This window comes from Erythrolamprus reginae, chromosome 1 (genome assembly GCF_031021105.1).
Source record: "Erythrolamprus reginae isolate rEryReg1 chromosome 1, rEryReg1.hap1, whole genome shotgun sequence".
Classification (NCBI taxonomy): Eukaryota; Metazoa; Chordata; class Lepidosauria; order Squamata; family Dipsadidae; genus Erythrolamprus; species Erythrolamprus reginae.
The window spans coordinates 28,403,440-28,428,464 of NC_091950.1; the positions used below are offsets into that span (position 1 = coordinate 28,403,440).

A 25,025-nucleotide genomic window follows, 5' to 3' on the forward strand; every position below is an offset into this window, starting at 1 on the left:
CCGCTTCCGCCGGCTGTGCGGAAATGACGCGGCCGAGGGGGAAGTAAAAAAAAAGAAAAGGCAAAGCTGCAGAGGCGCCGGGGCAGCCCTTCTTTTTTCCCCCCCGACCCCGAGGATGGTGTCGCCGCCTCCGCCGCCGCCTCCGCCGCCTCCCGGCCTCCTTCTCCTGCCCCCTCCCGTGCCCCCCTCCTCGCCCTCTGGCGCGCCCCCTCGCGGTTCCTCGGGGCTCTTCCGCGTGCCCGCCCTCTGCCTGGCATGGTACGCGCTGAGCGCCGGCGGGAATGTGGTGAACAAGGTGCTCCTGGGCGACTTCCCGCGGCCGGTCACCGTCTCCCTCTGCCATGTGCTGGGCCTGGTGGCGCTCCTGCCCCCGTTGCTGCGGGCCTGGCGCGTGCCCGCCGCCAGCCCCACCCAGCTGCCCCCCCGCGCCTACCCGCGCCTCATCCTCCCCTTGGCTTTTGGCAAGTACTTGGCCTCCGTCTCGGCTCACGTCTCCCTTTGGCGCGTCCCGGTTTCCTACGCTCACACCGGTATGATGGACGGGGGTGGGTGGGAAACGGGGAGGGAGGGAGGCTCTTGGTCTAAGGGTCCTTCAACGTGGCCACTTAAAAAATGCAAAAAAGGATATTGAGACTCTGCAAAAGAGTGCAGAGAAGAGCAACAAAGATGATTAGGGGACTGGAGGCTAAAACATGAAGAACGGTTGCAGAAACTGGGCATGGCTAGCTTGAGGAGAAGGATTAGGGGTGATATGATAGCAGTGTTCCAGTATCTCAGGGGTTGCCACAAAGGAGGAGTCAGGCTATTCTCCAAAGCACCTGAGGGTAGAACAAGAAGCAATGGGTGGAAACTAAACAAGGAGAGAAGTAACTTAGAACTAAGGAGAAATTTCCTGACAGTCAGAACGGTTGATCAGTGGAACAGCCTGCCTCCAGAAGTTGTGAATGCCCAACACTGGAAATTTTTAAGCAGGTGTTGGATAACCATCTGTCTGAAGTAGTGTAGGGTTTCCTGCTAAGCGGGGGTTGGACTAGAAGACCTCCAAGGTCCCTTCCAACTCTGTTGTTGTTGTTATTGTTGTTTTGTTGTTGTTATTATTATTATTGTTATTATTGTTGTTGTTGTTATTATTACTTGGGGACTTCACTCCCAGAATTCTCCAGCCAGCCAACATTCGTTTAATAACTCTTTACAGTTAGGACAGTGATTTAAAAGTGACTTACAACCAGCCCTTATTAATTTATTTGTTAGATTTCTATGCCACCCTTCTCGAAGCGACTCAGGGCAGCGTACAACATTGTAAATGCAGACAATTTATGTGAAGAAATCTAATTGGGTTTTTTGAAAAAGAATTATACAAAATTAATAAAAATTCAAAAAACCGCATATACAGTCATCCACATTCATCCAATTCGGTCATACACATCGGCCAGAGACAATCAAGACCAGGAGGGAGGGGGCAGTACGTATCTCTGGAGGGAGTTTGTTCCAGAGGGTCGGGGCCACCACAGAGAAGGCTCGTCCCCTAGGCCCCGCCAGATGACATTGTCTGGCCGATGGGACCTGGAGAAGGCCGACACTGTGGGATCTAACCAGCTGCTGGGATATATGAGGCAGAAGACAGTCCTGTAGGTAGTCTGGTCGTACGCCAGTAGGGCTTTGTGGGTCAGAACCAGCACTTTGAATTGTGCCTGGAGACTAATTGGCACCTTGCACCTATGGCCACTGCAATTTCCCCATGGCCATGAAACCAAAATTCAGGCGCTTCAGCAACTGGCATGCATTTACAACTGCTGTAAATATTTGTCAGTTGCTAAGATGTCTGTAGCTATGATGGCTGGAGAATTCTGAGAGTTGAAGTCCACAAGTCTTCAAGTTGCCAAGTTTTGTACACCTCTGTTCTGGTCCATGCTCTCAGGTTTGAAAGGAAAAGTGCTGTGGTGGGGAGATGCACTTCACTTGTTTCCGGCTTTGTAGATAGGAGGAGGGATTGTGAAACATCACCTGCGGATAATGCTTGCGGTGGAAATAACGGTGGTTTTTCCCCCTTCACCCCCTGGGCCTCGGATTGAGTAACTGAGAAAGAAAGAAGCACTTCTTCCAACTGTCCTTTGTTTCTCAGATGTTACTATCTGGCGCATTGGTCTCGACCTACCGACAGCATTGCCTCCAGAAATTGTGAATGCTCCAGTTTCTAAGAAGCGGTTGGATATCCATCTGTCTGAAGTGTAGGGTTTCCTGCCCAAGCAGCGGGTTGGAATAGATGATCTCCAAGGTCCCTTCCAACTTTGTTACTCTATTCTAATATTTGTGTGAGCTGCTGGGTTTGGAGGTAGTCCCCTGTCAGTATGCTGACGATACTCAGCTATACTTCTCTTTTCCTGGGAGCTCAGAATGTCTTGAGAACTTCTGCAAGTCTCCTGGCTATAAAAGACTGAATGTGAGAGAACAAGGTAAAGCTGAATCCAGACAGGATGGAGTTGTTGCTGATCCAGGGGCTGAACTTCAAGATTCAAGAGATAAGGCTAGGCTGGATGAGGTTGTATTCTCCCTGAAAGCAAAGATTCACAGTCTGGGGGTCCTTCCTGTATCTGGCGTGGACAGCCACATCAATCAATGTCAATGGGGCCTTTTATCAATTTATTGGGCCTCTTTCTGGAGATGCAAACCTGGTATTGTTGATCTAGATGCTGGTAACCTCAAAGGCTATTGCCAAATCTTATAGCATACCTAGTGGTAGCATTTCTTCCTGTTTTTCCCCCAGGAATAACCTTGTGTGGCATGTTGAGCTGATAGAATGAGTGGCTCAAAGTCACAGTAGGCCACAGTGATAGCAAACCTTTTTTCCCTCAGGTGCCAAAAGAGTGTGTGTACGTGCTATTGTGCATGCGCGAGTGTCCACATCCATAATTCATTGCCTGGGGAAGGCGAAAACAGCATCTCTCACCTCCCAGAGGCTCTCTGGTGGCTGGAAATGGCCTGTTTCCCAACTTCTAGTAGGCCCAATAGGCTCGTGTTTTTGCCCTCCCCAGGCTCCAAAGACTTCTCTGGAGCCAGAGGAGGGTAAAAATGCCCTTCTCCACCCCACAGAGGCTCTCTGGAAGCCAAACATGCCTTCCCAGAGCCTCTGTGTGAGCCAAAAATCAGCTGGCCAGCACACACATGCATGTGGGAGCTGAACTAGGCAACAGCTTGCGTGCCAGCAGATATGGCTCTGCGTGCCACCTGTGGCACCTGTGCCATAGGTTTGCCATCACTGGCCTAGGGCTAAGGGTGGGCTAGATAGAAAAGCCGGATGACTTTGGTGCCAGTCCACAATCTATGACTGCCAATCACAAGGGGTCACAGTGCATTATGCTGTCTCCTGTTATCCCCACAACTGCCTCAGGTAAAGTGGGTTAAGAGGAACTGATTGGCCCAATATTGCCCAGTGAACACTTGAGACTAAGGATGCGTTGGAATCTTGGTTACAGGTAGTCCTCGACTTATGACCACAATTGAGCCCCCAATTTTTGTTGGTTAAGCAAACGTTGATCCGTTTTTCCAACCTTTCCTGCCACTGTTGCTAAGAGAATGACTGCATTGTTAGATTAGTTATGTGATTGCTAAGCTTAGATGAATCTTTAGGTGAAGTTTTAAGAGACTCTAACTTCCCTATTGACTTTGCTTTTCAGAAGGTTGCAAAAAACTTAACAATGGTACATTGGAAGCATGACACTGCAACCGTTGTAAATATGAACCAGTTGCAAGCGTCTGAATTTTGACCGCATGATCATGGGGATGTTGCAGTCATTGTAAGTGTGAAAAATGGTCATTAGTCACTTTTTTTCAGCAGCGTTGTAATGTCGAAAGGTCATTAAACAAACTGTTGTAAGTCAAGGACTACTTGTATTTCTCTCCTAGTTCAGTGCTACTTTGGTTCACAAGTGGAGTTGCAAACTCAAGCCTAACAAGACAGAGTAGCTGTGGGTTTTGCCTCCCAAGGACAATTCCATCTGTCTGTCCATCACCTTGTGGGGGGGGGGGGAATTATTGAGCCCCTTTAGAGAGGGTCTGCAACTTGGGCGTCTGCCTTGATCCACAGCTAACATTAGAGCACCATCTTTCGGCTGTGGCGAGGGGGGCGTTTACCCAGGTTCGCCTGGTGCACCAGTTGCGGCCCTATCTGGACTGGGACTTACTGCTCACAGTCACTCATGCCCTCATCACCTCGAGGTTCGACTACTGCAACACTCTCTACATGGGGCTACCTTTGAAGACTGTTCGGAAACTTCAGATCGTGCAGAATGCGGCCACGAGAGCAATCATGGGCCTCCCCAGATATGCCTATGTCTCATCAACACTCTGCGGCCTGCATTGGCTGCCGATCAATTTTCAGGCACAATTCAAAGTGTTGGCTATGACCTATAAAGCCCTACATGGCATCGGACCAGAATACATCTTCTGCCGCACGAATCCCAGCGGCTGATTAGGTCCAACAGAGTTGGCCTTCCCCAGGTCCCGTCGACTAAACAATGTCGTTTGGCGAGACCCAGGGGAAGATCCTTCTCTGTGGCGGCCCCGGCCCTCTGGAACCAACTCCCCTCAGAGATTAGGAATGCCCCCATCCTCCTCGCCTTTCGTATGTTATTAAAAACTCATCTTTGCCGCCAGGCATGGGGAAATTAACACACACACCAGTTGTCCAGGTTGGTGTATGGTTTGGTTTGATTGGATTGTGTGATTATTTTATTATAAGGGTTTTAAATTGTATTTTTTTAAAATTGGATTTGTACACTGTTTATGTTGTTGTGAGCCGCCCCGAGTCTTTGGAGAGACTCGGGGCGGCATACAAATCTAATAAATAATAATACCAATCTAATAAATAATAATACCAATCTAATAAATAATAATACCAATCTAATAAATAATAATACCAATCTAATAAATAATAATACCAATCTAATAAATAATAATACCAATCTAATAAATAATAATACAAATCTAATAAATAATAATACAAATCTAATAAATAATAATAAATAATAATAATTTAAAAAAGTGGTAGAAGGAAGGTTTTCTCTGTATGGAGGTATCAGTTTTCATTAGATTATCAGGCTGCTTCCTTCTACGTGTAGAATGTTGGCACAAGTTCAGGAGAATGTCCTTGTGTATATTGAGGAAGAAAAAGCGTGCCTGGAAGGTATGGTATTGTTTAAATAAAAAAAGGTTTTACTGCCAATAATCTGGTTCAACCAGAATGCCTATCAGTTCTTAAGAAGGAAGCAGAGGCAGGGAAAACTGAGGGTTGTGCTGTCTAATAATGAAATAATCTTCATTTGAATATTTATTTATTTATTTATTTATTTATTTATTTATTTATTTATTTGGTTGGTTGGTTGGTTGGTTGGTTGGTTGGTTGGTTGGTTGGTTGGTTGGTTGATTAATTTCGAGGCCCCTCTTCTCCGGAGAGTCAGGGCAGCTTACAACATAAAATAGACGAATACAAATAAAACAGTAGGAAATCAAAAATTAAAACTAAAGGTTTTATAACTAAATCCCTTAAACATGCTAAAAACTAATTTACCAAACCTAAAAATCCCATATCATTTGAAACCATTCACTCACATTCATCTTTGACTCTGTCACAACATGGGCTGGAACAGTGTCTAAATTCAACAGCCCCAAGTCTGTCTTTAACACCTTCCGAAAGGCCAGGAGAGTGGAAACAGTGCAAATCTCTAGGGGGAGATGATTCCAGTGGTCCAGAGCCACCACAGAGAAGATATTATGTCAGTATAAAATGGGGGAGGAGGAATGAGGGGTATAATTCATTCTTCCCTGTGCATTTTGTACAGTTTCACATTCTTCTCCAGGGGGCCACAGGAGAAGCTGAAGGAGTAAAAGAGTTTATTCCTCAAGTAAATTTATTTCCCTGAAAAAAAGGATTCTGCCCCCAAAATTGCCTATCTGGACTTCAGCAAAGCCTTTGATACGGTTCCACATAAAGAGCCGATAGATAAATTAGTGAAGATTGGACTTAATCCTTGGATAGTTTAATGGATTTGCAGCTGGCTGAAGCGTAGACATCAGAGAGTTATTGTTAATGGCGAGTATTCTGAGCAGAGACAGGTTACAAGCGGTGTGCCACAAGGGTCTGTTCTGGGTCCTATTCTTTTTAATATGTTTGTGAGTACATAGGGGAAGGTTTCGTAGGGAAGGTTTGCCTATTTGCCGATGACTCTAAAGTGTGCAATAGGGTTGATATTCCTGGAGGCGTCTGTAATATGATAAATGATTTAGCTTTACTAGATGAATGGTCAAAGCAATGGAAACTGCAGTTTAATGTTTCCAAATGTAAAATGATGCACTTGGGGAAAAGGAATCCTCAATCTGAGTATTGTATTGGCAGTTCTGTGTTAGCAAAAATTTCAGAAGAGAAGGATTTAGGGGTAGTGATTTCTGGCACTCTCAAAATGGGTGAACAGTGAAGTCAGGCGGTAGGGAAAGCACGTAGGATGCTTGGCTGCATAGCTAGAGGTATAACAAGCAGGAAGAGGGAGGTTATGATCCCGCTATATAGAATGCTGGTGGGACCACATTTGGAAGACTGTGTTCAGTTCTGGAGACCTCACCTACAAAAAGATATTGACAAAATTGAACTTGTCCAAAGACGAGCTACAAGAATGGTGGAAGGTCTTAAGCATAAAACGTATCAGGAAAGACTTAATGAACTCAATCTGTATAGTCTGGAGGACAGAAGGGAAAGGGGGGACATGATCGAAACATTTAAATATGTTAAAGGGTTAAATAAGGTCCAGGAGGGAAGTGTTTTTAATAGGAAAGTGAACACAAGAACAAGGGGACACAATCTGAAGTTAGTTGGGGGAAAGATCAAAAGCAACATGAGAAAATATTATTTTACTAAAAGAGTAGTAGATCCTTGGAACAAACGTCCAGCAGACGTGGTTGGTAAATCCACAGCAACTGAATTTAAACATGCCTGGGATAAACATATATCCATCCTAAGATAAAATACAGAAAATAGTATAAGGGCAGACTAGATGGACCATGAGGCCTTTTTCTGCCGTCAGACTTCTATGTTTCTATGTTGGCCTCTGTCCTCAGATTAATTCTCTGCCCTTCCTCCCCTTTCCAGTGAAAGCAACAATGCCAATTTGGGTTGTTCTCCTGTCAAGAATCATCATGAAGGAAAAGCAGACAACCAAGGTAAGAGAAATAAAGAGTAGTCAAGGGAGTGAAATATTTCATGCTTCTCTGCAGTTGTTCCATTGAAATGTTTATCTGGAAAAAGAACACGTTTGGAAAGTGAGTTTTGTGCGGCTTACTGTAAACTTTCTGTAGCACCTGAACTTGGGAAACAGTTGCTGTCTCGTATCAGTTTTTTTTTTTAAATAATTTTTTATTGATTTTTAAAAGTTTACATAAAACAAACATATAACAGTGCACAGTGCATGTGCCCATCACCTAACAACAACACCCCCCCCATCACCCCCACCACCCATACAAGAGGATTCAAGAAAAAAAATATTAATTGTTTATCTATTATTCCTTGGCTCTATCTTGATCAAGTATTACTAAAAGAGTGATTGCAATTTATTTTTCATATTTACATCACAGATTCTACTTAACATATACTCTTTTACCTTGTTCCATCGCACCATCAGCTTCTCCAATTTATTCTTATCAAAATTATTTAATCTTATTTCCATAATTTCAAAATGTATGTGATCCAGTTTACTTATATATTTTTTATTTACTTGCATTCTTTTTCTTTTCTTCCATCAGGTCTATTTATCCCTTATCCCTATTATTGGTGGAGTCCTGCTGGCTACAGTTACAGAACTCTCATTTGATACTTGGGGGCTTATCAGTGCCCTGGCTGCAACTCTCTGCTTCTCACTTCAGAATATTTTCTCTAAAAAGGTACCCTGTGTTTATTTGTTTTCATGTATATTTTTGCACTTGGGCACACATTTGCAAATATGCTTGATATCACTGCACTAATGGTTATGTTACGGTCTTTGTAACAAGCACGCAGTATATTCACATTTCAGATTTCATATTCTCTAATGCTGTGTGTAATGGTGTAGAAACTCAATAGTTTCTTAGTGGTACACAAAGTCTTAGCTGCAATTGTTAACCAATTTATAGATGGAAAACTGAAATGGAGAGTAGGGGACCGTTTCCTTAAGTCAGCTGGTAGTTTATGTTCATAACATGCTAAACCTGGGTTTACAAACCACAATATTATGTTCAAATTACATGCCTTAACACAATGTCCTTATTCACACATCATTGTAAGAAAATAACCAAATTGAACGGGTCCAAAGACGGGCTACAAGAATGGTGGAAGGTCTTAAGCATAAAATGTATCAGGAAAGACTCAATGAACTCAATCTGTATAGTCTGGAGCACAGAAGGAAAAGGGGGGACATGATCGAAACACATGATCGAAACATTTAAATATGTTAAATATGTTAAAGGGTTAAATAAGGTCCAGGAGGGAAGTGTTTTTAATAGGAAAGTGAACACAAGAACAAGGGGACACAATCTGAAGTTAGTTGGGGGAAAGATCAAAAGCAACATGAGAAAATATTATTTTACTGAAAGAGTAGTAGAGAGCCGGGGTGGCACAGCAGGTAGAGTGCTGTACTGCAGGCCACTGAAGCTGACTGTAGATCTGAAGGTTAGCAGTTCAAATCTCATCACCGGCTCAAGGTTGACTCAGCCTTCCATCCTTCTGAGGTGGGTAAAATGAGGACCCGGGCTGTGGGGGCAATAGGCTGGCTCTGTTAAGAAGCACTATTGCTAACATGTTGTAAGCCGCCCTGAGTCTAAGGAGAAGGGCGGCATAAAAATCAAATAAATAAATAAATAAATAAAATAAAATAAAATAAATAATTAATTAATGTTGGAAAGCTGCTAACCTTTCATCCCTTGTCCTTCTCATTAGACTGGACATCCCAGTTCCCACAACCGTTCATCATATGCTTTAGTCCCCTTGTCATCTTTGTTGTTCTTCTCTGCACTCTTTCTACAATCTTAACATTGCCCAACAGCTATGAAAGCTGGGAATTCTGAGAGATGAGATGGAATCAGCTCCCCCCAGAGGTTCACATTTCCCCCACCCTCCTCGCCTTCTGCAAGAGTCTGAAGGCTCATCTATGTCACCAGGCTTGGGGCCATTAGACTCTAGCCCCCTGGCTGACTTGTTGTGTGAATGAGAATGTTACTGGGGGTTTAGATTAACTAGTTTTAAATTAATTGGATTAGGATGTTTACACTGTTTCTTTTATATGTTGTAATCCGCCCTGAGTCTTGGGAGAGGGGCGGCATGTCAATCCAATGAATGAATGAATGAACAAATAAATGAAATAAATAAATAAATGTTGTAAGCCGCCTCGAGTCTTGGGAGAGGGGCGACATATAAATCCAATGAATGAATAAAAAATGTATCTGTAGGTCATCTAATTAGGAAAAAACTGGCTTAATCGGGAAAGACTTAATGAACTCAATCTGTATAGTCTGGAGGACAGAAGGGAAAGGGGGGACAGGATCGAAACATTTAAATGTGTTAAAGGGTTAAATAGGGTTCAGGAGGGAAGTGCTTTTAATAGGAAAGGGAACACAAGAACAAGGGGGCACAATCTGAGGTTAGTTGGGGGAAAGATCAGAAGCAACGGGAGAAAATATTATTTTACTGAAAGAGTAGTAGATGCTTGGAACAAACTTCCAGCAGATGTGGTTGGTAAATCCACAGTATCTGAATTTAAACATGCCTGGGATAAACATAGATCCATCCTAAGATGAAGTATAAGAAATAGTATAAGGGCAGACTGGATGGGCCATGAGGTCTTTTTTCTATGTTTCTATGTTTCTTAATCACTGCCACTGTGTTCAGTTGCACACAGGTAAAGAAGTTGTGTGTTTGAGACACAGCAATTGCATTTCAGTTTACGGGAAGAAAAGCAATTAAAAGAAACGATCCTTGAATGAGGAGCCATGTCTGAATTCTTCGTTCTTACAGGTTTTAAGAGATTCACGAATACACCACCTCCGTCTGTTGAACATCCTCGGGTGCCATGCTGTGTTTTTCATGATCCCAACATGGGTACTGGTCGATCTATCTTCATTCCTGGTAGAAAATGACTTGGTAAGTGTTCACTAAGCCTGTAGAAAAAGGCCTTTGGCTTGAAGTATGGTTGGGGGTCAGGAGGCTCCCATTGCTTTTTGGGTGATATTTCTTATCATGCTTCCCATCCCAGCCCTCCCTTATATTTGTCTTAGCTGTTTACAGCTTTGCTGCTTACAGCCAGATTTTGATCATCAATAAGGACTCTGAGCATATTAGCAATAAAAGCACAAGAGCTCCAAAACTGAACTGAATGTTGGGTTGACAGAATTCTTGAAATTTGTAGACATTTTTTGAGCCTATGTTCTTCAGTAGAGTTTGTAATCTGGTAGACAAGAAGACGGGCACTTAGATGGAATAGCTCAGCCAGTAGTAGAAAATAGTGTAGAGATGGAAGGATTCAGGACAAGATGGTTTTTTTTTCAATTATTGAAATGGATACATGTGTTGTACCTTATTCGGTATGTTGTTAACGTGAAAATAAATAATGAAATCTGCAATAAAAAGTAAACCATTGCTGGGAGAAAGAGAGAAGGAAAATGCAATCCTGTTGATGCTCCTGTAGCCTCATTTTTGGTGGCTTTTCATACTACTGGTCATGCCGACCTGCTGGAAATATTGAAAAAGCTGAAATGATTTAAAAAAAAATACGACTGTGCAGAAATGGACAGATTAACCCCAAAACTTAAAAACAAAGAAGAATCGAAATACTATAAAATTTGGAAGAAATTCTATGACTGGGTCGATACAAGAAAAAAAGATAATGGTAGTAAATAAACCAGATGTTCCTAAAATCAATCCGAGACACAAAATTAAGATCAAATCAATCTGACTTTAGATTAATTGAATGATAGAACAAATGTTCGACAACCGCTGATGCCATAATATATATATATAAAAGAACTGTGTGGCTAATAGTTCAACGGGGTGAAAAAGCTGAAATTTAGAGGTACAGTTTTCAGTAATTCCACTCTTTCACTTCAGGGCACTACCAAGCAGTCTTATGAGAGACTGTGGCTCAATCCCTGGGATTGTCTTGCAAATCAGCCAAAGTTTAATCCTATTTAATGACAGTTAGAACAATTAATCAGTGGAACAGTATTGCCTCCAGAAGTTATGAATGCTCCAACCCTGGAAGTTTTTAAAAAGATGTTGGACATTTGTCTGAAGTGGTGTAGGGTTTCCTGCCTAAGCAGTTGGACTCGAAGACCTCCAAGGTCCCTTCCAACTTTGTTATTCTATGCTAATATTTATGTGAGCTGCTGGGTTTGGAGATAGTCACTGTCTAGTATGCTGATGATACTCAGCTATACTTCTCCTTGCATATGCACCAAAGACAAATTATTTGTGTGTCCAATCACACTTGGTCAATAAAATTCTAATTCTATTCTATTCTATTCTCCCTGAGAGAGTTATATCTTTTGATTATGTGCCAGCAAGCCATTTTATACTCTTAGTGGCTGCACAAAATAGGATTTCTTCATGATGATCATCAGCTTAGGTCAGGGGTAGGCAAAGTTGGCTCTTCTGTGACACATGGACTTCAACTCCCAGAATTCCTGAAATAGCATGATTGGCTCAGGAATTCTGGAAGTTGAAGTCCACAAGTCATAGAAGAGCAAGTTTGCCTACCCTGGCTTAGGTAACTAGGCACTTTTGCAGACCCTGCTAAAGGCACGGGTATTATATCACAAATAATCTTGCCTTTCTTGTGGCAGGATGCATAATAAATTGTAGCTGGAGTTGAGGGAAGTGCCTTTATTACTGTACTTTATGAGGGAGGTCAAAATGTATTTTTTGCTCATACCCTTTGAGTTTTCACCTTTTTGGACTTTGGTATTTTATGGTATTAACTTTGGTGAAGTGATAGGCTAGCGCTAGCCAATCTCAAGTGGTTTGTTGAAATCGAAAGACTGTTGAAGTCTTTGAGGGAAGAAATATTTAAATCTTATTCCTAAGTAATTCCTTACCAAAATTATATTAAATTAAACTTTTCACTGTTCTACTGGTTTTTTAAGCAAATAGGTGGCCACTAAGATAATTGCTGCTAAATTATAGTGTAGTTGCCTAGCAGATAGGTGGCTATAAGTAAATAAACTGTACCCAGTGTAGTTAGTAAGAATTTTTGACTATTGTATCCAAATAGTGCCCTGTTGCCCATTCCAGTTTAGAAATTATTGCAAAATCTTGATCACTTTTTCATCCTTTAAAATAGAGTCTTTCCATTACTTTGCACTTAGAGTCTCAGCTACATCTGGTAAATTCTGCACAGTATGCTAACAGGTTAAGTAATTCTAAAGGAGTTAGTTATTCAAAAATAAAATTAAATCTTTTTTCAACTTTCTTTGAAAAAATGGTCTTATTTCTCTGATATTAATAGCAGTCCTTGATTAAAGAATGTAAATGGAATCAGAATTTCTGTTGCTGCAGCATAGTTGTAAAACATGTCACATGACTGGAGTTTAGCAACAGAAATTCTGGTAGATCCAGTTACAGTCATTAAGTGAATCACCACAGGTTATTAAGTGAGATCATCATGTGGTCACCTTTTGTTACCCCCTGTTGGCTTCCTGATTGACTTGGTAGGAAGCCAGGAAAATAGGTTGCAAATGGTGACTAGGTGATCCTAGGTGGCTAGGTGACATATAAAGACTGTTCATAACTATCACTTGTTCAACGCCACATAACTTTGATCATTAAATTACTATCACCTGTAACAGAGTAACCCAGCAAGATTTCAGTATATTATAGGAAAAAGAGTACAGTGGTACCTCTACCTACAAACGCTTCTACTTACGAACATTTCTAGATAAGAACCGGGTGTTCAAGATTTTTTTGCCTCTTCTCAAGAACCATTTCCCACTTACGAACCCGAGCCTCTGAAACTGTAACCAGAAAAGGCAGGGAGAAGCTTCCCTGGGGCCTCTCTAGGAATCTCCTGGGAGGAAACAGGGCCGGAAAAGGCAGGGAGAAGCCTCCATGGGGCCTCTCTAGGAATCTCCTGGGAGGAAACAGGGCCTCCACCCTCCCTGTGGTTTCCCCAATCACACACATTATTTACTTTTACATTGATTCCTATGGGAAAAATTGGTTCTTCTTAGAAACTTTTCTACATAAGAACCTGGTCACGGAACGAATTAAGTTCGTAAGTAGAGGTACCACTGTATTTGATTTGTTCTAACCACATGAAAGCAAAACTTTCCCACAGGACTGTTTTAGTTTAATATATCAACTTTCAAGCTGATGCTTCAATTGTCACGGATCTTTTATTAATGCTTTTACTAAAATATACTTTTATGTTAAAACATAAAGGACATTTCTATCTAAGCATATGTCAGAACTGATAATTCTTTACTCGACAAGTACAATGATTATGGTGCATATAAAAATAGTTTTATGTCAACAACTAGTGACATAATATTTAGCAACTTGGATTCACAGGCAAAAAGCTACTTTAATAACATGATACTGGGGAAATATTAAGTTTAAGTTTTATTAGATTTGTATGCCGCCTCTCTCCGAAGACTTGGGACGGCTCACAACAACAGCAATACAATATACAAAGGACAAATCCAATATAAGTTAAAAACAATTTAAAACCTATAAATATTAAAAAACGATCATTACTACACAATCATACCATTCTCATATATTATAGTCAGAAAAAAGGTGGTGCTCGGGAGACAAGATAGTTATTCCCCCCATGCCTTGCATCATAGATAGGTCTTCAGCAGCTTGCGGAAGGCGGGAAGAGTGGGGGCAATTCGAATCTCCAGGGGGAGTTGATTCCAGAGGGCTGGGGCCACCACAGAGAAAGCCCTTCCCCTGGGTCCCACCAAACGGCATTGTTTAGTTGACGGGACCCAGAGAAGGCCAACTCTGTGGGACCTAATTGGCTGCTGGGATTCGTGCGGCAGAAGGCGGTCCCGGAGGTATTCTGGTCCGATGCCATGTAGGGTTTTATAGGTCATTACCAGCACTTTAAATTGTGACTGGAAACTGATCGGCAAACCAGTGCAGGGCGCACTGGTTTTATACATTTTATATAAGGACTTGCAGATGGGTGCATCATGTACAGGCCTACTCCAAAGTATATTTATATCTTTAACAATGTTTGGAATTGAAAGCTAGGAATCCTTGTGCTTAATTAGAGAAATATTAAGTTACACCCAACCAATTACCACAGCCAGTGTGTTCTGTTTCTTTTAAGTGAGCTGATGTCTCATAGACTGTTTCTCCCACAGAGCTCTATGGCTCATTGGCCATGGACCATCCTTCTCTTGGCCATCAGCGGATTCTGCAACTTTGCCCAGAATGTCATTGCCTTCAGCATCCTGAACCTCATCAGCCCTTTGAGTTATTCTGTTGCAAATGCCACAAAAAGGATCATGGTCATTAGCGTCTCCCTGGTCATGCTTCGCAACCCTGTCACCTCCACCAATGTTCTGGGCATGATGACTGCTATCCTGGGAGTGTTTTTGTACAACAAGGTACGTAGCCATTGGAAAATCTTCCTTTCATCTCATGCCAAACAGTGAATAAAAAATGAATGTAGTTGAAGCATTCTTTGAACCCTGGTTGGCGGAATTAAACATAGAAGATTGATGGCAGAAAAAGACCTCATGATCCATCTAGTCTGCCCTTATACTATTTCCTTTATTTTATCTTAGGATGGATCTATGTTTATCCCAGGCATGTTTAGAAACATAGAAACATAGAAGACTGACGGCAGAAAAAGACCTCATGGTCCATCTAGTCTGCCCTAATACTATTTCCTGTATTTTATCTTACAATGGATATATGTTTATCCCAGGCATGTTTAAATTCGGTTACTGTGGATTTACCAACCACGTCTGCTGGAAGTTTGTTCCTAGGATCTACTACTCTTTCAATAAAATAATATTTTCTCATGTTGCCTTTGATCTTTCCCCCAACTAACTTCAGATTGTGTCCCCTTGTTCTTGTGTTCACTTTCCTATTAAAAACACTTCCCTCCTGAACCCTATTTAACCCTTTAAAATATTTAAATGTTTCGATCACGTCCCCCCTTTTCCTTCTGTCTTCCAGACTATATAGATTGAGTTCATTTAGTCTTTCCTGATACGTTTTATGCTTAAGACCTTCCACCATTCTTGTAGCCCGTCTTTGGACCCGTTCAATTTTGTCAATATCTTTTTGTAGGTGAGGTCTCCAGAACTGAACACAGTACTCCAAATGTGGTCTCACCAGCGCTCTGTATAAGGGGATCACAATCTCCCTCTTCCTGCTTGTTATACCTCTAGCTATGCAGCCAAGCATTCTACTTGCTTTTCCTACCGCCTGACCACACTGCTCACCCATTTTGAGACTGTCAGAAATCACTACCCCTAAATCCTTCTCTTCTGAAGTTTTTGCTAACACAGAACTGCCAATGCAATACTCAGATTGAGGATTCCTTTTCCCCAAGTGCATTATTTTACATTTGGAAACATTAAACTGCAGTTTCCATTGCTTTGACCATTTATCTAGTAAAGCTAAATCATTTACCATATTACAGACCCCTCCAGGAATATCAACCCTATTGCACACTTTAGAGTCATCGGCAAATAGGCAAACCTTCCCTACCAGACCTTCCCCTATGTCACTCACAAACATATTAAAAAGAATAGGACCCAGAACAGACCCTTGTGGCACACCGCTTGTAACCTGTCTCTGCTCAGAATACTTAAATTCAGTTGCTGTGGATTTACCAGCCATGTCTGCTGGAAGTTTGTTCCAAGCATCTACTACTCTTTCAGTAAAATAATATTTTCTCCCGTTGCTTCTGATCTTTCCCCCAACTAACCTCAGATTGTGACCACTTGTCTTGTGTTCACTTTCCTATTAAAAACACTTCCCTCCTGAACCTTATTTAACCCTTTAACACATTTAAATGTTTCGATCATGTCCCCCCCCTTTCCCTTCTGTCCTCCAGACTAAACAGATTGAGTTCATTAAGTCTTTCCTGATAAGTTTTATGCTTAAGACCTTCTATCATTTTTGTAGCCCGGCTTTGGACCTGTTCAATTTTATCAATCATAACTGAGGTTTAACTTTTTAGATGGTGGGGCTAGGTCAGGATTCATTTCCTGTTTCCTTAAAATGAACAGAATGGCTTTCATTTAACTTTTGACGTTCGTTAATGTCTTAAGAAAGGGGTATATTTCTGTCTTTGTGGATTCTTATCTCTTGATTTCTCAAATGAAATATTCTGTGAACGAAGCTCTACCTTAAGTGTTGTGTGTATAAAGCTACAGAGCCACAAGTAGTGCATAGTCCTCTTTTTTGAAACTCCTCAACACACGGGGCCCTTGGTTATTCTCTGAGACGGGTTATTTTCTTGCAGTTTCATTATCAAAGCAGGTGACATCCTCATAGATGATGTTTACCTCGTTTGGTAATGAAAGGCCAAGAAAACAACCAAACTCAGATTAGCAGCAGAGACCTGCACAATTCAGTCTTGAGCTACAAATATTCTCTTCTATCAGTCCTCAACATTGCCAGATTTCAGTGGTGCAAAATCAACAACCTGGTTCTCCACAGTTTTGAGATGGAAAACTAAACAATGTATGCCTTAAGCTTTTACGACGACAAAGACAAAGTTAATTCTGACAAATATTGTAAAGACAACCCAAAAGTTAGGTTGATTCCTTACAAGCTACAGTATAAATATGCAACAATTTTAAATACCGTATAAAATTACTCGTGACTAGTGGTTGTAATATAAAATGAGTATGACAAAATAATCAATGAAATAAGGGTTCTCCAGTCTTGAGAGCTGAAATGGCCTTTAAGAGTCTATCCTCTGATCTGAGGTTGGTAGTTGAATTTAATGTGAAGGAGGTGATACGTCGTTTCTAAATATCACAAAGAAACTTTGACACTGTATAACACCGATGGCGAATCTATGGCACAGGTGCCACAGGTGGCCCACGGAGCCATATCTGCTGGCACGCGAGCTGTTGCCCAAGCTCAGCTCCAATATGTATATGTGTGCCAGCCAACTGATTTTTGGCTTGCACAGAGGCTCTGGGAGGGCGTTTTTTGGCTTCCAGAGAACCTCCGGGGCGCGGAGAGCAGATTTTTATGATCCCCTGGCTCCAGGAAAGCCTTTGGAGCCCGGGAGGATGAAACACAAGCCTACTGGGCCCACCAAAAGTTGAGAAACAGGCCATTTCCAGCCTCCAGGAGATAGGGGAAGCTGTTTTTGCTCTCCCCAGGCATTAAATTATGGGTGTGGGCACTCGTGCATACCCACTCTCTTTCAGCACCCAAGGGAAAAAAGGTTTGCCATGACTGCTGTATAACCTAAATGTGCTTTGAGAGTTTCCCTAGCGGCCTATAATCTTAGCAGCCCACCACACCAAAACAAAAGAACTTATATAACAAGTTATAGTTCAGAACTCTGCTTTCCTCTCAAAATGACAAAAAAAATCCTACCTCTGTGGATGTTGATTTCGCCACACCCACTTTGCTTCACTGATCCCATCCATCCAAGTGAAATCAGCCTGGTTTATTCTCTTATAAGAATATTGACGAGCTCAGTTTATGATGTAATAGTGGGGAGGGGCTTCATTTGAGACTCTAGAAGTCAAATGAAGTGACCAATCAGGCTTGGGTTTGCATCTTGGCCTGTTAGGACTTCTTAATTTGCTCCAAGACTCCAAAGGCAATACGTCTCTGTTGCTCCTCAGATATAGGTCCATCCTTTTGCCATGATGGAAGCCCACAATAGTGTCTACCACGCGGACACCTTACTCAATCCTTTACATTCTGAGGTGAACTTCTTAATCCTGTCCACCCTCAAAACATCGCTACAGAGCACTGCACACCAAGACAACTAGACACAAGAACAGTTTTTTTCCGAACGCCATCACTCTACTAAACAAATAATTCCCTCAACACTGTCAGACTTTCTACTAAATCTGCACTTCTATTCTACTAGTTTTTCTCATCATTCCTTTCACTCATTTCCTCCCATGTTGACTGTATGACTGTAACTTGTTGCTTATATCCTAAGATTTTTTATTAATATTGCTTCTTCATTGCTTATTTGACCCCTATGACAATCATTAAGTGTTGTACCACATGATTCTTGACAAATGTATATTTTATTTTATGTACGCTGAGAGCATATGCACCAAGACAAATTCCTGGTGTGTCCAATCACACTTGGCCAATAAAAATTCTATTCTATTCTGTCCATCGTCAATGGGAGCAGTTAGTGCTTTCTCATTAATAAATGTAAAGAACAATTGAACAGTTTCTCATTTAATATTTCTCAAGGTAGTCAATGCATCCCTTTGTCATTACACTGTTTATACTTTGTTAGAGATTCTGATTTCTGCAGCTGATAATACAATTATCTTACAGACCAAATACGATGCAAACCGGGAAGCCAAAAAGCAGCTCCTTCCTGTCACGACGGGAGATCTAACAAGCCTGGATCGGCGCTGGAGTCCCTCGGAAAAGTCTCAGAATGGACTTGCCTCCTTCGCACATCATGGAGATTTCCAGTATGGTAGCAGCAGAGGCAATGTCCTCGCAGATCACTTCCAGTATTCCCGGCAGAACTATCCAACGCTCTATAGCTCCAGCCGCTATGATATTTAGCGAGGGCGTATTCGTTGCTGAAACAATGTGAACTGTTCACATGGAATTTTTCCCTTCCACTCGTGTGACTGTTTAGTCTCAAGGAATAGCCGGGGTATGTGCATATTTATCCCATGGAGGGATAAATGCTATAGAAGAGGGTACTGCATGCCAAGCAATAGTTACTAGTGGAAGAAACCACTAGGGTGGGTTTCATCGGGTAAAATTTGGCCATGCAGAAGCCCCAATCTGTAGCCTCTGAGTCTCTGTGATCGCCAGATGCCCCCGAACATGTTGATTGTCCATGGTAGCACAAACGTGGCCAGTTTTTCTTCTGTTCACTCCTGGTTTTCGATCTTTTTGAGTTGCATTCTGCCTTACTTTGCCATTCATTTTCAGTTATTTTCAAAATGGAACAGAAACAACTCTTTTTCTCGGACCCTCTTTTCTTTTGGAAAAGAGGAGGTGGTTTGTTGTACTCTATAAGGAGGCTGCTCATCTGCTGCCTTGGTTTGTAGCATTACGAGGGGGATTTCCAAAAGTGAAGAAGAACAGGGAGCAGTTTCCAGGTGAAAGAATGAATGGATTTATTCTAAAAACAAAAAGAAAAACAAATCATGTAATAGCAGGAATTTGCTGCTAGCACTGTGTAGCAAGTATGGCTCTGAAATCCCGCCTCTCCCACTCCTATTTCAATTATGGTCTCAAAGCCTTTTTTTTGTTTGGGTTTTTTCCCCCCCTGCTTATACAAAAAGGTGAAGCAAAGAGATCCGTGTAGCATACAATTTGCTCCATAGGGCAAAGTTTCATATTAATATCATGCAGCTTCAGGAATTACTTTCTGAGGGCTCTGCTCTCCTAGTTTACAAGGATCATTAAAAAAAAAAGAACCACTGTGAGTATTGGTCTCTCCTGATGTCAGATTTGGGCATAATTTGTGCACTGGATTGTTTATGTTGTCTCTTAAATAATCTTTCTTTCTTTCCTGGTGTGGATGACATTTCTTTTCCTGGGTACTGAAACTGGAGCAACTAGCTCTTTCTCTAACTGTGATTTTCAGCAGAATCTCTGATATGTCCAATATGCTCTTGTGAGTTTTAAATCATGTTTCTGGGTTGCCCAGGTAAGACAGTGGCCCTTAGTTTATAGAAGAAAGCAAGTCTTAGATAGGAGCTAAATACCTTGGCCTGTTTGTTTTTACAATTCGACTGGACCCTGCCGATGGTGGGAAGGAAAATATGCACACACCATTTTAGGGTGTATATTTGATTTTCTTAAAACTGCACGCTCCTTGAGCAAAGGGAAGCTAAACACACGTTGAGTTCTCTAACAATGTGTGAAAAAGAAAATGCAGCTCTGGATGAGAAGAAGCCAGCCGTGCTGTATGCAATTGGCAAGGAAGCTTTGCATTGTGTAATAAGGCCCCTCCTGAAGGCTACAATATGGGGAGGTTGAAGGGACTGGTAGAGGGGCCAGTTACTCTGGTCTTGATTTGTCCCTAGAGGATTTCAAAAGGAATAGGATGACAATGCTAAGAGGGCGCCATTTTCCTTCTAAGTTATTTAGGCTTCATCTCTCCTGCCTTCTTCTTAGAGCAGAAAGACAGGGATGTCTCTCTACCAACATCCCTCTCTTTTTATAATACTAAAGGAATGAAAAGAAATGGCTAACAGAACAAAGTGGGAACGTGCTTTTCTCTTTTTAAGTTGCGTGCTGTAGAAGAATAAAACCACCAGACTTGGACTTTACATGAGCATGCCTGGCCACTAAAATGGAAACAAAATGAAAATCATTTCAGTACAATTTGAACAGGAGACCAGAGTCAAAAATTGGGTGTGTGCGCGTGTGTGTTAGATTTATATTAAAAAATTAGCTAATACATTTTTGTGAAGGACATAAGATGCCAAAATTTAAAAGTGGACATTATTCTTACGTGTGTGTGTGTGAACTAACTTCCATACTAAAAGTGCGTTTGTCCAAAGAGAGTGAGTCTACTTTGTGGGATTTTTAAAAATAAATTTAGGTGAAAAGAATATAAAGATTTGCGATCTCACCCAGTTTAGGACCAGTGAAGAGCAGGTTCCTATCTTTTGATAATTCAGTTGGGAACATAAATCTGCCGCCTTCTAGTATCAATTAAACATTCCAGTCTCATTGGTGGTGTAACGATGCAAACCCTATAATAATTTTAATTTTTAAGAGGCTTGTTGAGACATAGGTGACTGAATGAACTAGGTATGTCCAAAATACACTATAAAACAGTAAGAGCCAGTAAGTTATAGTATGTTGTCACATATCTTCCCCTTGTATCCTTTCACACTGTCAGGTTGGACAGAGATTCATTTTCTCTTCCTTCTGCCTAGATCAGAGAGGTCTTCAAATTTGGCCAACTTCTTTTTTCTTGGAAAATGTTTTTTTTATTCCCATACAGACATTGTCACATATTTATCAGCTCATTTCTTTCTTTTACAGAATCTTTACACATATATTCTGTACATTTTTCATGCATTGTTAGTTCGAGGTTGCTTTTTTTACCTCCCTCCCTATCTCATACAACCCTTCCTCTTCCTCTTTCTATACCTACTTCCCCTCCTTTTCTTCTCCTCTTTTCTCCTTCTCCTGCTGTCTCTCCTAACTCTCTTCTCTTCTTTCTTCCTCTTTCTGGAGAATTCTGGGAGTTGAAGTCCACAAGTCAAAGTTGCCAAGTTTGAAGACCTCTGGCCTAGATTCTCTGAAGCAATGAGAGACTTTGGGAATCTTGTCTTAGTAACAGGATGCTGATCGTAATTAGTGTAGTCCTAATGTAATATTTTAGTTTTGAGCAGTTGTAGCCCAATTAGAGTCAAAAGAAGGGAGCAGCATGAAGTAGGACTTTGCTATACATGTGATGAGAGCACATACATTACGTTCTGCCCCCCCCCCAAAAAAAACCCCATTCCCAGTGAAATTCAATATTTGGAGTATTATGTTTATTCTGGACCGGCTTGATATATTCATTTTAGGTGTCCCATCTTGTCTCATACTTATTTGTCTTGGGAGGAGATGATTGGAAGGATAACAGCGCATGTATGTATGTGTGTATGCTCGGGGAAGGGGTGCACATGTACTTGTATATATGTAATTGGAAATCTCGGTGTGTACTTGGCTTTGAGTGTGTTGTAAAATTTCTGTAATTTCCCCAAATCAAAACAATCAACTAGGACAAAGAACAGGCTTGTAAAAGTTACAAACTTTATAACTGTAAAAGTTGTAAAATTTGACTTTTAGATCTAAGACTCAACAAGCAACTTATTCTTGTAAATAAGTAATGTTTTGTCTCTCAATAAACAGGACACAATTGGTGCTTGAAAAACTCATGCTAAGGACTATTTACCTATGTCCCTGCCTTTTCTTTTTTATGTACATCCTTGGATAGTCAAATGAAGGTCTTGGATGACGGCTTCTGTTACCTGCAGAAGTGGACTGACAAAATTTGGATACTAGAAAGTAGTGATGAGCAAAGTATTCCAGGTTCATTCAGTCTGGTGTCTTCCAAATTTGTTAGATATTACTTCACATAATCCCAGCAAACATGGCCCAATTCCAATGATAACTAGAAATTATGAGATTTGAAAATAAAAGAGATTGGAGAAAGCTATGGTACAGAGTTCAAGAATATTTGAATTTAGTAAAGGACAAATTCCTTAAAAGTTTTGAAGAGTTTTCCTTTTCAGTTGCTTTTAGAACCATAATGCAAAGAAGAGCATGAAGAACAACAAAAGAACTAGAGCAGAGTCAACACATTCTGGGCATGCCCTTTAGTATCTTGTCGGAGCATCTTTTTGCTGAAACATTTCCTTTGTATGAACATACGGGTTAGGTTCAAACTGCATATTAGTCAGCATGGCAAGTTGGTTGCTGTTTTCTGTGTCTTAAAACATTTCTGAGCCTTTCCTGCCACGGGAGGCACCTTTTCAAAAAGTTAAATTCATTTATGAAATGGGGCAACTTAGGAAAGGGCACATGGAGCCTCTCTGAGACAGCTTCAGTTTCGAGTCTGAATATTTTGAAAGTCTGTTCTTTTCAAACTGGCAAGATGGACCTGCCTGTTTCCAAATAAATGTTTAGATTTGTGTAGTCAGTCACTTGCCTCTCAGAGGGGCATTTCTCGGTGGTTTGTATATGGCATTGACAGTGTCTGAAAAAGGAAATTTTAATTTGATAGGTGTGGATGTATATATTATAAATAAATGCAGTCACTCCTGTCCTAAGTAAGGTGAACTTTTTTCAGGTTTTATTTGTAGTGTACAGGAACCATGATTTTTTTAGTCTGCACATTTGAAAATTGGATAAAACAAAGTGTGTTGTAATTATGCTTTTTAAATTTGAATATGTAAATAAAAGCTGAATTCTGCAAAGTTAAAACTTTCTGGTTTGGATTTATGTTTAAAATAACAGCATTTTTTTTCTAAAGATTGTAGACAACTTATTTCTCTTTTCCACCAGTACCAAGACACATGAGCCAATCAAAATTCCCACCATTAAAAATACTGAATTGTCTTATGACTTGTTGTGATTCAGCCTGAGGCTGCTCAGGGACCAGCTGTATCTCTGCTGGCTCCATGCCCGGAGAAGGATGACAGCGCAGGGGAGGGGGCTGAACAGTCGGACGGGGGAGAGGAGAGTCAGGAATGGGATGAAGGAGAACAGCATGAGAGCCCCGGGGGGGGGGGGGCTCTCCCCAGCCAGTAGCTTGGAGTCATTAGGTGATGACGCACAAGCTGTCGTTGACATGAGACAGAGACGTTCAGAGCAACGAAAGGAACAGTTAAAGAAATATTATCACCATTGAATTAGAAACAGCTGGGTTTGGGTGTGGTCCTCATCAGCAGGGTTTAAAAGGCAGGCAAGGCCTTGAAGCCATGTGGAGTGTTATCAATTGGAGTTACGGTGACTTCTTTTGATTCTCAGCGTCTCTGATCTTGGCTTGTGGCCTCACAGTCTGGAAGACTCGTGGGAGGCGTCTGTTTGCTATCTACAGCTTCGTCTTGGCAGCAAGAATCTGGTATTGCTTCATGGACTATTCCCTTCGTGTATATATTTGAAGTTCCAGCGTTTTTCCTGTTTGTAAGGACATTTTCTGTTACCTGTGTTTTCCTTGAATTATATAAACTGCCTTTGCCTTTTACCAGTGTGTCTGGCTTCTCTTTTTGGGTTGGTATTGGCTTCTGGAGTGACCCAGACAGAACATGACTTATGGACCTTCACTCTTTTTGAAGCCACCATGCCTGGCTTCTTCAGCTCATTTTATTACAGATTTAATATATGCCACAGGTTTGGGCATTACTGTGGCAAGAAAAAAATCCCAATAAATTACTATTATTAGTATTTTTTTTCTCATCATTCTTATCACCCATCTCCTCCCACATATGGCTCTATGACTGTAACATTGCTTGTCTAAAGATTTTTATTAATATTGATAGTTTCCCGATTGCTTATTTGACCCTATGACAATCATTAAGTGTTGTACCTAATGATTCTTGACAAATGTATCTTTTTCTTTCATGTACACTGAGAGCATATGCACCAAAGACAAATTCCTTGTGTGTCCAATCACACTTGGCCAATAAAGAATTCTATCTCGGATGGGAGCCAAATCTAAAACAACACTGAAGAGAAGTGCAATGACAATATCAGGTCTTCCCATCAAGGCCTATCGGTTGTGTAAACAAATTGAAAGCTTTCATCTGACCATTAATGGCCCCCATCCGCAAACAGAGTCCATCGTTCTGAGAGCAAGAATGCCCACTTGGCTAGGAGGAAAAGTGAGCAACTTTACAGCGACATCTTTCTGAACTTGTTACTGCAGCCTTTTAATAACAAAGGATGAATTACATTCCACCAAACCTCCAGTTCAAAAGGAAAAAAAAGCATTTAGGCGCAAGGATATTGGCAAAAATGTAATTGTTTAACACGACAGAAAAATAATCATGTTTTCTTGGCTCTGTGGATGAAATGAGCAGTTTGCAAATTGTATAATGTGCAGATAAGACACTCTTCCTGGTTAAATCTAGCGGACCCACCAGAGCAGGAAGGCAGGGAATGTTGCAGGACCCCTCTCCTAAGGTCCACCTGGTGGGACCCAGAGTAAGAGCCTTCATGATGGCTTCCTTCCTTTGGAACAGCATCCTTGTGGAGAGTAGACTGGCCCCTATTTTGACATGAATAGAATAGTAATAGCAATAATACTAAAAAAAACCCTCATTGTGTATTGGACTAAATAAATAAATAAATAAATAAA

General features: G+C 41.2%; 1 protein-coding gene across 1 annotated transcript; it reads left to right on the top strand.

Annotated features, from left to right (window-relative positions):
* Positions 1 to 2: 2 nt before the first annotated feature.
* SLC35E1 (solute carrier family 35 member E1) lies at positions 3 to 23,149 on the top strand. Its single transcript, XM_070748251.1, has 6 exons — positions 3 to 530; positions 7,139 to 7,209; positions 7,789 to 7,926; positions 10,031 to 10,156; positions 14,380 to 14,625; positions 18,527 to 23,149. The coding sequence occupies exons 1-6, from the start codon at positions 116 to 118 to the stop codon at positions 18,764 to 18,766; spliced, it is 1,236 nt and encodes a 411-aa protein (XP_070604352.1). The 5' UTR covers positions 3 to 115; the 3' UTR covers positions 18,767 to 23,149.
* The last annotated feature ends 1,876 nt before the right edge of the window (positions 23,150 to 25,025 follow it).

Excerpts from the sequence above, each read along its gene's own strand:
- SLC35E1 (XM_070748251.1), top strand. The coding sequence starts at position 116 with ATGGTGTCGCCGCCTCCGCCGCCGCCTCCGCCGCCTCCCGGCCTCCTT. Across the intron at positions 7,210-7,788 it reads AGGAAAAGCAGACAACCAAG|GTCTATTTATCCCTTATCCC; the intron begins GTAAGAGAAATA and ends TTCTTCCATCAG. Across the intron at positions 10,157-14,379 it reads TCCTGGTAGAAAATGACTTG|AGCTCTATGGCTCATTGGCC; the intron begins GTAAGTGTTCAC and ends TTTCTCCCACAG.